The sequence below is a fragment of the Branchiostoma belcheri genome, unplaced genomic scaffold (assembly GCF_001625305.1).
Source record: "Branchiostoma belcheri isolate BF01 breed outbred unplaced genomic scaffold, Haploidv18h27 scaffold132, whole genome shotgun sequence".
Lineage (NCBI taxonomy): Eukaryota > Metazoa > Chordata > Leptocardii > Amphioxiformes > Branchiostomatidae > Branchiostoma > Branchiostoma belcheri.
The window spans coordinates 394,327-408,098 of record NW_017802736.1 but is presented as its reverse complement, the minus strand read 5'-3'; the positions used below and the strand labels follow the sequence as shown (position 1 = coordinate 408,098).

At 39.1% G+C, this 13,772-nt stretch overlaps 1 protein-coding gene across 1 annotated transcript in view; it reads left to right on the top strand.

Moving 5' to 3' along the window:
- LOC109464113 (ryanodine receptor 3-like) overlaps positions 1–13,772 on the top strand; it is a 206,779-nt gene that overhangs the window by 111,616 nt on the left and 81,391 nt on the right. Inside the window, 7 exon segments of the mRNA XM_019761046.1 lie at positions 1,280–1,357; positions 3,323–3,398; positions 4,076–4,199; positions 6,732–6,853; positions 7,098–7,174; positions 8,711–8,829; positions 10,256–10,305. Coding sequence (XP_019616605.1) covers positions 1,280–1,357; positions 3,323–3,398; positions 4,076–4,199; positions 6,732–6,853; positions 7,098–7,174; positions 8,711–8,829; positions 10,256–10,305 — 646 coding nt within the window.

Here is a 13,772-nt window from a genome sequence, read left to right as displayed (position 1 = left end):
GTTTACTTAGTTTCATCATTAACACCTGAAGAGAGCAAAATTACCAAAGCGTCCGAAGTTAGGGCACACTGTCTAGCATACAATGCAGCTGCATTCATGCACAAACTTAAGGTAAATTCACGAATCTCACAGAGTTTGTTGCTAACAGCAGCGTGTAGGGCTCATGAATAGTATGGATGAATTTCTTATTCAAGTATTCTCAGAACTCATTCATCAAAACCTGACCACTCTCTGACAACTAGCGATAGAGCGCCGTGAGTTTGAGCACGTGAAAAAGCGTCTGATGTTAGGATACCCCCCGTTAGTAAATGTATATATTATGTTTCTTTATTGTGTAAACTCGAGAAGTTGTGGATGGTTGTGCATGATAGTTAGTGGATGGGTATAGGCAGCAAAGATAGGGAGGCAAGTGGGTGAGGTTCTTACACAGCATTTTTGTAGCCTCGCAGACTTGAGGCGGTGGCGTTAATATTTTTCGGAGAGCAACTTGATTTATGCCGTGGAAGGACGGTTTTGCTGCCGAGGGACTTTGCCGGGAGAGACAGTTTTGCCGCTTAAGAAGTCTGCTTGCACTCAGCGACCACAACGGACTATTAAAAAACACTTAACAGCATTTGGCATGGATGTGTGAACTTCCCACAATAGGTGCACCTAGTGCAGGAAGGTGTTCACACATCTTGTTGCTTGACGAGCCACAACTTTTTAGCGGTCACCGATCAACCCTTCGGTAGAACGCTGCAAGCTAAAACCAACTGTGACGCAAGCGCGTGCCAGACATGTCCTTGCTTAATGTGTGAATTACCCTTTTGCAAACATTTCAATTGCCCCTGTATGAACATGTGAATTGCCCATGCATGTACATGTTAGCCTCTATGAAATGCTGACTTAATTCCATCCCCCTTCTGGCCGCTGAGTGCAAGCAGACTTCTTAGGCGGTGAAACCGTCTCTCCTTGGCAGAGCCCCTCGGCAGGAAAACCGTCCCTCCGCAGTAGAACTCGTGTCGCTCCCAGAAAAAAATTAACCTCGCTGCCTCAGAAGTCTGTGAAGGAGACTACTATTTTTGCATCCTCACAGCAGTGTTGTAATATAATTGGCGTGGCACGTAACTACATTGAACCTGAGATATCCTGAGATGGTGTTCCACTTTTCATAATAAAATGCTTTTACTTGGTGAAGGAATTGTGTCCTCAGAACTCTAGTTTGAGACATTATGACCGTTTAATTTGATACTTGTTTGCATTTCAATCAGAATTTCTGTTCCTCTGTTTCATACTCCAGGCTGCTGCTGAGTCTCCTCATGGTTACAACCCCAAGCCATATGATATGTCAGTGATTGCCCTCACCAGAGAACTAACTGTGAGTATCAAACGCTCTTTTGAGTATCATTTGAGTATCAAAACAGTCATTATTCTGAAAAAAACACATATTACATTGTAATGTACTGCACATTTTGAGAAATCTAGTTACCTACACTTGTCTAGTCTCTAAGTAAAATATTGTATTACATAATTATATAGTGCATGTAAGTATATGTATACTAATTTGTCTGTAAGAAAAGTACTCCAGCCTATGCTCAGCTACATTTTGTACCAGTAGAGATGTACATGGTCAAATATGGGCCTCCTGGTGGATGACCTTGGTACTGCAGCAGAACTGTATCTTTTGTCCTGAACATGCTATGGTCTTGGATTTTTGGTGACAGATAGCTTTTCTTGTCAGGAATAACTGGTGTAAGTTTGGTCCCCCTAGCATCTTGTTCTGGAACTGCAGGGTACTTTGGCGAAATCTTTAAAAGTCAATAAGTCCATATAGGAACAATGTATTTTCATCATTTTGGTGTGCAGGTAGCTGAGAGAGAGTTGTACATAATTAAGTGCAAATTATGCAAATGAGGACCTAATTTGCATAATCAAGGAGGAAATTCTATAATTACAGTGCTTTACATAGTACTTTAATTTATACATGTAATCTATTTAATCTGTGGCAGGTGGAAGTTCAACAGATACCAATTATGCAAATGATGACCTAAGTTGCATAATTAATGTGAAAATTCTGTTGTCTGTTGTTTCTGAGTCTATATTATTGAATGATGGGAATTTTATATCTTGTGACGTGTAAGTTACTTAAAGGTTAACACCACTGCATATATATTACGTTAATATAGAGGTCATTTGCAGAATTAATGAGGACATGTTGAAATGAAGTATGACAATGGAGAGGAATTTTACACAAAAAATATTGTCATTTGAATTTAGAAAACCATAAATTAAACTAGACTATTATGCTAATTACGATCTTATTTCCATAGTCAATGAGACAAATAAAAACATTTACAGAAACTCATATATTTCATGGAGGTATGAGATCTCCGAATTCTTGTTTGAAAATTGTTTTAGTGGACCAAAGACCTTGAGGTTCCTTGCAGGGAAAGACTGTTTTGTATGCTTAGAAATTAGAGGGAGTATGTTACATATTCTTAGACTAGTGGTAAAGTCTGATGTTATGATGTGTAATACTTAATGTTACATCTATTAAACTTTGTACAATGTACTGCCTTACAGTCGCATGTTTGTATTGGATTTCATACTTTTTAGGCCGTGCCCTGAACCGAACCAAAAATTTCAGAACCCTGGCAGTTACCACTATGAAATTTCCAATAATTATGTAAATTAAGTAACTGTTTCAGTAGTCCTCTCATGGAACACAGACGATTAAATCATGATTTTCATCTTATTATGTCAAGCATTACATACCAAAAATCGCAATGATCTGTCTACTGGTTCTTGATTTATCCTCCTTTGAAGATTTTAAATGTAAACAAATAGTATGTAGTAAAACTGTTCCACTACAAGCTGCTATGGAGTACAAACTAATGTCAGTTCTTCCAGAGCACAAGAGCTGTCTACCATCCAAAATTTGAGGCCCTACATGTAGTACATGTATGTCCAGATCACAAGATATCAAAGTTTCAGTGCAGTACCAGAACAAGACACCAGGGACCCGAAATCTACTCATTTTATTTAATATGGTCCCTGTGTATAATGTCCTTGGTCCCATCAAGACCTAACCACCTACAAAGTTTCATGACATCCATAGCTTCTTGAGTAAGCCTCACACACACACACACACATTATATATACAATTATACACACATACGAAGTGTATACACAATACTTCTTGGCATTTAAGGTAATTTGAGGTAAGTTGAACTAAAACATTCTCCTTAAGTATATGGTGGTACTTACGATAAACAAACACACCAGGTTATCATAGTCTAATTCTAGCTGAATCTTTCTTCTCATCTCTGTACCCAACTCACAGGCCATGTCTGATCGTCTGGCAGAAAATTTCCATGACGTGTGGTGTGTCAGCAAGCAAAAAGAACTGGCGGGTAAAGGTACAACATTTTGTTTTGGGGGAAAAAATGATATCAATCAATGTGTGAACAATTCCAAATTATGAAGGGTTGGAAGAAATCAGTAATTATGAACCCTGGTCACATACATCATACATGCATGTACAATACACCTGTAATTGTTTTTGAAATTATTGCTAGGCTTTTGGTTGAATGTGTGTGTCTAATATTGTCTACAGCCCCAAAAGTAGAATACGATCATCATGTATTATTTTCAATCAAATACATCTGACTGAGACCACACCAATTTAATTTCTTGGTCAACAGATTTTTCTAGAAAAATAAATAATGGAGCGGGTGGTTGGTGAATCCGTTAACCAAGAAATTAAATTGGTGTGCCCTGAGGGATGAATCATTTTATTGATAATAACAATGATACAATATATTTTTGTCCACAGGAAAAAGAAAAACAACATGTACATACTTAGGGTATTTCTTGTTTGTTTTGGTTGTGTGTGGGCTAGGAATGGTCCCAGGGCCTGCCTCTTGCTTGACTGTTTCCAGTTAGCTATGGTTTTACTCATCAAGACCTTGTGAGGTCTGATCAAAATACAAATAAACCTACATTTATTTCGACATAAAATTTCTTTGTGATACAATTCAACCCACTGAAATTGGCTTCTAAACTGAGTTTCTCTATGTTTGTTGTTTTGTCTAAGGAGGTGGTACACACCCTATGTTGGCACCATATGACACCCTGACAGCCAAGGAGAAGGCCAAACATAGGGACAAGGCCATGGACATCATCAAGTTCCTACAGATGAATGGCTACAGTGTCATCAGGTTAGACAAGGCATGCCTGTAGCCAGGATTTTGAATGGGGAGTTCTTCCCACTGCTTGAGGGACCAGGGAGCGCCATAGGCGCGAGGTTCCTAAGGGGGTCCGGGGGCATGCTCCCCCGGGAAATTTTGAAAAATGAACCTTCTGAAATGGCATTTCCTGCGTGTTTTTAGAGGATTTCAAAGAAAAAAATCAGAGATAACTTTTTTCAATAACAAAGTGAGCCATTTTCCTACAATTCCAGCCTTGCTGGTGACACGAATCAGTCCATCTTTTAAAGATAAATCTTGGACCTTTAGATAAAAAGTGGACCAAAAAGTGGACCTTTTAGCCTTGTGGGGGGTTCTTCCAAACAAGGCATGCAAGGGAATTGAAGTGGTGACAAAGCTTGTCAATCATCTACATGTAAAATGCAATATGATGCACATTACACGGTTGTAGTATCACTGTCCACTTGGTGCTCATACATGTAAGGTGCTCTGTACTACACAAGTAGTACCCCAGGTACATGTAGATAACTTTGGATGAAATGAAGGATGATGAAATAAATTGGAAAAAAACCCTGCAAAAACAAGAATTCGGAGATCTCAAACCTCCATGAAATATACGAGTTTTTGTAAATGTTTTTTTATTTGTCTCATTGACTATGGAAATAGGGTCGTAATTAGCATAATCTAGTTTAATTTATGGTTCTCTAAATTCAAATGACAATATTTTTTGTGTAAAATTTCTCTCCTTTGTCATACTTCATTTCAACATGTCCTCATTAATTATGCAAATGACCTCGACATTAACATAATATATGCATAACGTTAGTGGTTATAACCTTTAAGTAACTTAAACATGTCACACAGTATAAGAGGTATATGAGGTCATCATTTGCATGATTGGTATCTGTTGATGTTCCGCCTGCCACAGATTAAGGTCTCGGACCGGAGTTTTTTTCACGATTTTGGATCCGGCGGACACCCTCAGACCGAAGGGCTATAACTCCGCCAAAAAAAGTACGCCGGGAAATCTCATTACATCAGTCAACGGAGGTTTCCAGCCGGCTTCCGATACAATTTTGGAATATTGTCCGTCGACTCTATAATTTGGGTAGAAACTGTAGTTAAACGTAAATTTTGGATACGAAAAATGTAGTTTTTTTGCAGTTTTTTCAACGGACCTGCTTGGAAAAAACGAATTTTCCCAGGCTAACGGCTTATATGCTGAAATAGCTTACTACTTCCTGTTTCTGAAAAACAGAAAAAAAATATAGGTTGTTGCGATAAGTTTTTCGCAAAATCCGGTGACGCGAACCCCTAGAAATTCCACATAGAACGCAGCTATTTGGGTCATCAGGCGACAAACCGCATCACCCTTGCTCGCGGACTAATACCAAAAACGCTTCGCTGGCCGTCCAACTTCACCGCGCCGAAAAACACTACAATCCCAAGGCTTTTTGATCAATTCAAAACCTAGTTGAAAATCTACAGCGATCGCCGAGCTATGGGGAGCCAAACCTAGCGTGACAACCTCGCAGATCCGGCGATTTACTGCGCACTATTTGGAACCCTGGTCAGAATTAAACTCCGACCCGGAACCTTAAATAGATTACATGTAGAAAAGTACTGTTATATAAAACACTGTAATTATAGAATTTCCTCATTAATTATGCAAATGAAGTCCTCATTTGCATAATTTGCATTCAATTAAAATGTAGAACTCTCAGCTACCTACACACCTAAAATGATGAAAATACGTTGTTCCTATCCGAACTTATTGGCTTTTAAAGATTCTGTCAGAAAGTCCCCTGCAGTTCCAGAACAAGCTGCTAGGGGGACCAAACTTACACCACTTATTCCTGACAGGAAAAGCTATCTGTCACCAAAAAGTCAAGCCCATAGCATGTTCAGGACAAAAGATACAAAAACCGGAGGTTCTGCTGCAGTACCAAGGTCATCCACCAGGAGGCCCACATTTGACCTTGACCTTCGTCTTCCTTAGACTTACCAGCATACCAAATATCATCCATAAAGGCATTCTGAAGTTATGCTGACTACAAATGTGCGGAAACACAAACACACACACAGACAGGCACACAGACAGACACACACACAGACACACCACAAACAATACCTCCATTTTTCATGGAGGTAATTATTGCTGCAAACTGAAGTGAAGTTTTCAGACAGACAGATCCCTCAGTTAAAGTTGTAGGAGTCAAGTCTTACTGAACAGTAAATGTGAAAGATTGAAGTGGCCATTGACAAAAGCAGAAGTATGCCCAAAACCCGAAATGCCCGAACTTCTGCTCGAACTCAAACTTATTGGGGGCATGGGTCACGTCACACTAATGAGACCTTTTCAACCTCCATATGCACATAAACACAGCCATTGTAGTATTTGATGAAGGATAATGTTTGTATCTAAAAACATTCACGACAATAACAAATTTTTGGAAATCTCCCCTCGCTACATTAGGCAGAGACATGCCCAAAACAAGTAACTTTATTTAGGTTTAACAGTAGTATACCTTCTCTCTCTGTTAGACAAGTGAATGAGGAGAAGGAGAAGATGAACCTACTTGAGAACAGATTTGCTCACATCCTACTGAAGAAGCTGCTTGGATACGTGGATAAGGCCAGGGAGATTATGGCAGGCATGAAGCCTCGTGAGTATGCATATTTGCTCACATGAGGGAACACAATGGTGTGGTGAAGCCACAACTATTCTTTTAATTTCACAGCGAACTTCAAGGGTCAACATGTTGTAACAAATGTTACCTTGTATATAATCTTCTAAAGAATACGAGATTTGCATGATTTTCCACATGGCTTGCATATGGCTCTTATTGGTTTGTCATTCTGTGCGTCACATTTTGCAGATGTGACAGCATAGTGCTATTTTTGTTGCAGCTAAACCTTCTGCTAAGAAGATCAGAAGACCCCGTAGGGATGTGCCACCTGAAGAGGATATAAACTTCTTCCTTAAGGTACAGCGCTTTTGCTCCCATTGTTAAGATCTGAAGTAATCTTTTTATGGGTTCACCACACCACGAAGTGGTGGTGAACCCATATTGCTTTTTCTGATGTTTCTTCTCCTTCTCCTTCTTCTTCTTCTTCTCCTGCCATTTTTTAAATGGATTCAGCTTCTTCATTTTAGGGCCTAAGGTCCTGAAATTTGGTATGGAGGTACAGTGGGCAAATAGCCCTAGGCGTTTTTTAAATTTTTGTGATACAGGCTTTTAGAATGGTTTTATTTGAGTTTTTTGGCTGTGTTATAGCAAATGTATTACTGTGTTAGTGTGCCGTGTTTACACGTCTGGGCATGAGTCATCACAATGGAATGCAGGGCATCAACCAATAGGCATGCAGCTTTCCTCTATACTTCTTGCTGATTGGCTGTTGGGATTTAACTTGATTAACACCTGCACAGAGCATTTCCACCTGCACACAGCATTTCTTGCTGATTGGCTGTTGGGATTTAACTTGATTAACACCTGCACAGAGCATTTCCATACTGACAGTATGTCTTTATTCAAGTGTTTTGGTAGGTATTTCAAGCTTTTCTGCTCCAGCATTGGAATGCGGGGCATGAACGTTTTTTTTGAAAATCAACAGTTTGCATTATGCAATTAAAAATCCTAACCAATAAAGTAGGGAATAGCTATCCAACTGTTGTTTTTAAATTAGTTGTATGTTACTTCATATTATAGTTATATCAATGTAAATCATTGCTTTCCCTTGTGTTTCTCATTCTTTCCCTGCCATGTCGTAAAATGTGGTGAACCCATCGCTGTATTTGCTCGAAAGCAAATATTGGCCTTTCTAGTTTTTATTTTGTTACCTGGCCATTCTTATCTGATAATGACTTTTCTAGTAACAACAGTGTCCAGCTAATTCTGGACTTCCAGTTTAATTCTAGACTACTTCCCATATCTCAGCAACCTTACATCCACAATGTAGATGGGCAAACGTCAGAGTTACAGGTAAAATGATGTAAGAAATACGTACAACATGTACATGTAGCAGCCATGGAGGACCCCTTAGGGGTTAACCCAATTCTGCAGAATTCTACAGAATTCTGGAACTGGAGCCAGAATTCGAACCGGAGCCAGAATTCTGCAGACTTCTGGCTTCAGTTTGAGAATTCTGCAGAATTCCAGTGGCTTCAGTTCAAGAACTCTGCAGAATTCTGGCTCTGGTTCCAGAATTCTGTAGAATTCTGCATAATTGGGTTAACCCCTAAGGGGTCCTCGATGGCTGCTATATATGTATTTCTTACATCATTTTTACATGTAGTTAACGACATTAGCCCATCTACATGTACATATAGATGTAAGGTTGCTGAGATATGGAAAGTAGTCCGGAATTAAACTGGACTGTCCAAATTTAATCCGGATGCTGTTTAACACATTTTGATGAAAGCTATTCTCAGAGCTGTTGACAGTGGGTATGGTTTGTCTGACATCTCAAGGTCTTGTACAAATGTAATTTGAAAGTGTGGTGACTAGTTGCCTCTCCCTCAGGTGGTCTTGCCTTTGATAGAGAAGTACTTCAGCACACATAGGTCTTACTTCGTCCTTGATCCCAAAGCCACCCCAGAGTACGGCAAGGCTTCCCCCATGGAGATCGAACTGGTCACAAGGTATGATATACAAAAAAAAGAAGCTAATTTGCTCTTTTTAATCCCTTTATATCTGCAATACTCCCTTAATTACATGGTAGTTGTAACACAATGTCTTATGTGTAGGAAAGCCAGTGCAATTTTGAAGGAATATTTAAATGAGTCTTTGCATTTATTATAAAAGGCAGTCATTACATTAGAAAACATGGGGAGGGATTGTTAGCAAAAGTTGCCTTTTTTTCTAGAACATGGGTGTTACTTATTGATAAGTGTTATAGTTACTGTTAGTAGAACGTACTGATATTCAATGCCCAGCTGGCATTCGGTGTATAGAAAGTGCGAAATGGAATGAAATGAAACGTAATGGAATGAAATTAGCCACACGAACACAGCAAAAAAAGTTATGCTGTATCTAATAGTATTGAATAGGTTCAAGAAATAAAACACATCATATTATTTATTCACCACTCACTTCTGTATTTAAAATTTTAAACAGATCCGTTCCTTATATTTTACTATCTATTTCATTTCATTGTGTTTACATTGTACATGTGATAAAATTCCTCCCCGTGGGCATACCGCTAGGACAGACAGAGACCACAAAGAAACACGTCCGCACACTTTGACTGCTCAACTCAAAACACAATTTATTGTTAACGTACCTTATAACGTTGTGGTTCTTAACGTACCCCAATCGATCTTTTAACGTTGCGGTCACTTTATTCTTAGCGTATCCTGACCGATCTTAACGTTGCGGTTCTAAGAATACCATGAATCAATCTTAAAGTTGCCGTTTGGACGTTGAGCTAACACGTCACCGTTTCAACGTACGAACGGCTTACATATTTTGTCCCTTTTCATTCCATTTCGTTCCTTTTTGTTCCATTTTGTCCCATTTCGTTCTTTTTCGTTCAATTTTGTCCCATTTAGTTCCATTTCGTTCCATTTCGTTCATTTTGTTCCATTTTGTTCCATTTCGTTCCATTTCGCACTTCCTGGAGTCCCTTGGCATTTTCATGTCATGTTACATGTATGTTGTCTTTCTTTGAATATTTACAGTAACTGTTACTTGATCATTAATTTTATACATGGAGGTTGTCTTTCTGTGACTATATATATGCAGAATGTGGGACTATTCATTATCCACTGCCTTCAAAGAAGAAGTCGAACCCCTTAATAGCTAGAGTAGTAGTAGAAGTAGAGGTTTTTCCAGACAGATTGTTACCTGTCTCCTGTTTCTGTATAATTGACTGTACACGCAATTAGCCTTCGGGCATGATTTTGCAAATAAACAATCAATATAAACAATCATGTTATTATGGTGTTCATTTGCATGACCACTTCACTGTTAAGTTTGTAAGTCTCTTGTATTGTCATAGAAAATATGGTCAGGGACACAGTTTTCACATTTATGAGTGATGTTTCTAATATTTTTCTAAATATGTAGGCTGTTCTGTGAGCTGTCATCTCTTCTGAGGGATAAGATTGCCTACTTTGGTGAGTATGCATGTTTGTATTCTACGTCATTGCATAAACTGTCCATGTCAGTATGTAGTTGACGTATTTACCTTCGCCAAGAAGGTTATGTTTTCAAAGGCGTTCGTGTGTGTGTCTGTGTGTCTGTAAACAGGATAACTCGAGAAAGCTTAAATGGATTGTCTTCATGATAGGTGGGTAGGTCTTGATGAGACCTAGAAATGATTAAAGTTTGGGCCCCCTGGTGGCTTGTTGTGGTACTGCAGCGGAACTTCCCGTATTGATATCTCCTGATCTGGATGTGCTAGGGTCACGGAATTTGGATGGCACATGTAGGTAGCTCTTGGGAAGAAGTGACGTGAAGATTTGCACAGAGCTGAGATTGAAACAGTATATTTTTGCATGGAGACAAAGGTATACTGTATTTGCTTGCAAGAAAATGTGGGCCTTAATAGTATGATAGATATTTCCAGGCATTTCAGATGTCTATCTCTTGATTTGGGGAATCTCACAATGTCATGTCTTAAGTATTACTCTAACCATAAATTTCACTGAGCAGCCTTCTCTTAAAACACTGATCACAACAATTCCTTCTGTCTCCTAACATACTGCAACTCAGTTATACGACAGCAGCAGATGGGTGGTATGTATTTCTTAGTACATACATGTACATGTAGATGGTGTAGTGTCCTTAATTCAATCATTCAGTCAATCAATCAATCAATCAATCAATAGCCTTTATTTCATGCTGCAGAGACTGGCAACATTCCTTTTTTCATTCCAAAAGTCCAAAATAGCTTGAGTTTCCTTCTGTCCTATAATTTTTTTTTATTTCATACCATGTTTTGTTGTGCTCCGATCCCCATGGCATTGACTTTGTTTAGAACATTACAATTTTAATTCTGATAATTCTGCAGCTGCTATATTCTGAATTCATGTATGAGATTGCTCGTTTACACTGTATTACAGAAATGTGTACAATCTGTTGCTTACTTATTCACAATCAAGTGAATTTTATGGTTACTATTAATGATAAGAGTTGTAAATCATCAACAAGTTAAACTAAACAGTTACTGTAATAGGGCTTGGCATCTTATAACATGGGAATTATGTCAGAAAAAATGTGTCAATGGTCATCTACATTTAATTTGTCATGTACCTGAGTTCTGGCAGCGTACTCATAGTAATTAAGTGTCCATTTACAGTAGAGACTTCGTGATATGCATTTGCGGGACCTGTTGTGGGGTTACATGTATGTGGGACTGGCCACAGGGGAGAGCTTGTGGGATTTCGCAGGAGAGTTGTGGGAATACCGCAGCACAGTACTTTTACAGGATGATTGTGTCGTATAGCCCATTTTATGGTTCAAAACATTCATAATCAGGTCAACCACATTGAAATGAAGTCTAGCGTGGTTCTCAAACCGGTCTGCCTATATACAGGAATACACCAAAATACACAGGAATACACCGGAATACACATGTAAGAGGCTTAAATCTACCGGAATACACCCTGCATTTTTAATGAGATAACACCCCAAGTTGCTGTCTTTTGGCATAAGGTAAGTTAGTAATCTTATATGTAGCCCAGGGTACAAGAAACTAAATAATGAATTGGCAATCGACCGAGGTGACCTGGCCAGTCATCATGTTTGTGTACATACATGTAGGCTAGCGTAACACAATGTTTGTTTAGCGCGATCACAGAAGAGAAGTGAAATGTACCGAAATAAAAAGTTCTTTAATTTATACTTCAGAATCTATACTAAGTCTTACTTACTTCTATACTTGCTGTACTTTTATACTTGCTCTATTTTGACCATAAGATAACTTATACATGGCCCAGAGAACAAGAAATCACTATGAATGCTGGGTCGCCTCCACAAAGAGTTGCCGGTGATTTTGATTCAGTGTTCCCCGGGCCAGGTTTAAGTTATATTATGGTCAAAATACAGCAAACTGCAATGTTAAAGTATAAAATAACCTTTTATTTCGGTACAGTTCACTTCTCTGCTGTGGTCACGCTAAACAAACATGTAAACAAACATGGCAACTGGCTTGGTTTATTTGTCCCCTCCACCGATAGTTGCCAATTCATAGTGATTTCTTGTTCTCGCCACATACATGTATCTCTTATGGTCAAAATAGAGCAGTTCAGCAAGTATAGAAGTAAGCAAGTATAGGAGTATATATACTTTTATACTTGCTTTCTTCTATACTTACTATTATATAGAAGTATGAAAGAACTTTTTATTTCGGTACATTTCACTTCTCTTCTGTGATCATGCTAAACAAACATTGTGTTACGCTATGTTTTTAATTTACTAAACAACCATGGCGACTGGCCAGGTTGCCTCTGCCGATTGCCGATTCATTATTTAAGTGATTTCTTGTTCCCTGGGCAACATACAAGTTCTGCCAAAATACAGCAACTTGGGGTGTTATCTCATCAACGCAGGGTGTATTCCGATGTATTCCTGTGTATTTCAGTGTATTCCTGTAAATAGGCAGACCCTTCTCGAACCTGGACAATGAACTAATGTATAAAGTGATGGGAACTGCATATTTTATTTTTGACGTGGTGACGGCACACTCAAGTTTTTTCAACTTATGTTAATGCCGCCACCAACACGGGACATTACAATACTCATTTTCACCTGAGTTAAGTGAGGAAAGTCGTGTTAAGGACACAAGATCGGTGGCATTTCAGGACTCAAACCCGGACCTGCATAGTTGGCGCTAGAGATTGCAGATTTCACAGTTGTTGAGGACACAGCACAAAAATGAAAATAGTTTGCTTTTAATTTGAGAGATATGAATAAAAATGGGAAAACTTGCCAGTAAATTACAAGCCAAGAGTGCTCATCTGGCAATGCTTCTTACATGTACACACAAGCAAATTTGCATGACATTGACCAGTTCCGTCCGCAAAAAGGACAACTACTAATCATTAGCATTTTCACATAGAGTCAAGGTTTTCTCAAAGTATGGAAGATACATTGTAGTAGTGCACTCTCACAGTAGTGCAGTCACATCAGTGGCAAAGTAATTCTTGGGTGGAGGAAAAGAAAGTGTGACACATGTATGTGTGCATGTATTGGCAATCACACATTTCCATCTCAGCAGGCAAATTCGGAACCTTTTTGTACTGGACTATAAGGCTCACGCCATATTTCCATTGCCTTGCGGAATACAAGACAAGATCTGCCTCCCGCAGGAGTCTTGCTGGAGTCTCGCAAATAATGTACAATCATGTAACCTACAGACTGCAACATCCCGCAAAATCTCCCATGATATCCAGTATCTGTGTAGCCGGTATAACCGCCTTTCGGCGCAACACACCAGCTTCGCAGGCACGCGGCGCGGTGGCAGCTGGCTACATTACACCGATCAACTTGTTACACCTAGCCCTTGAACATCTAACTGTAGGCACTGTTTAAAGCTATCTAATGACAATGCCCCTACTGTACTTGGTGACAGCAAGTTCCA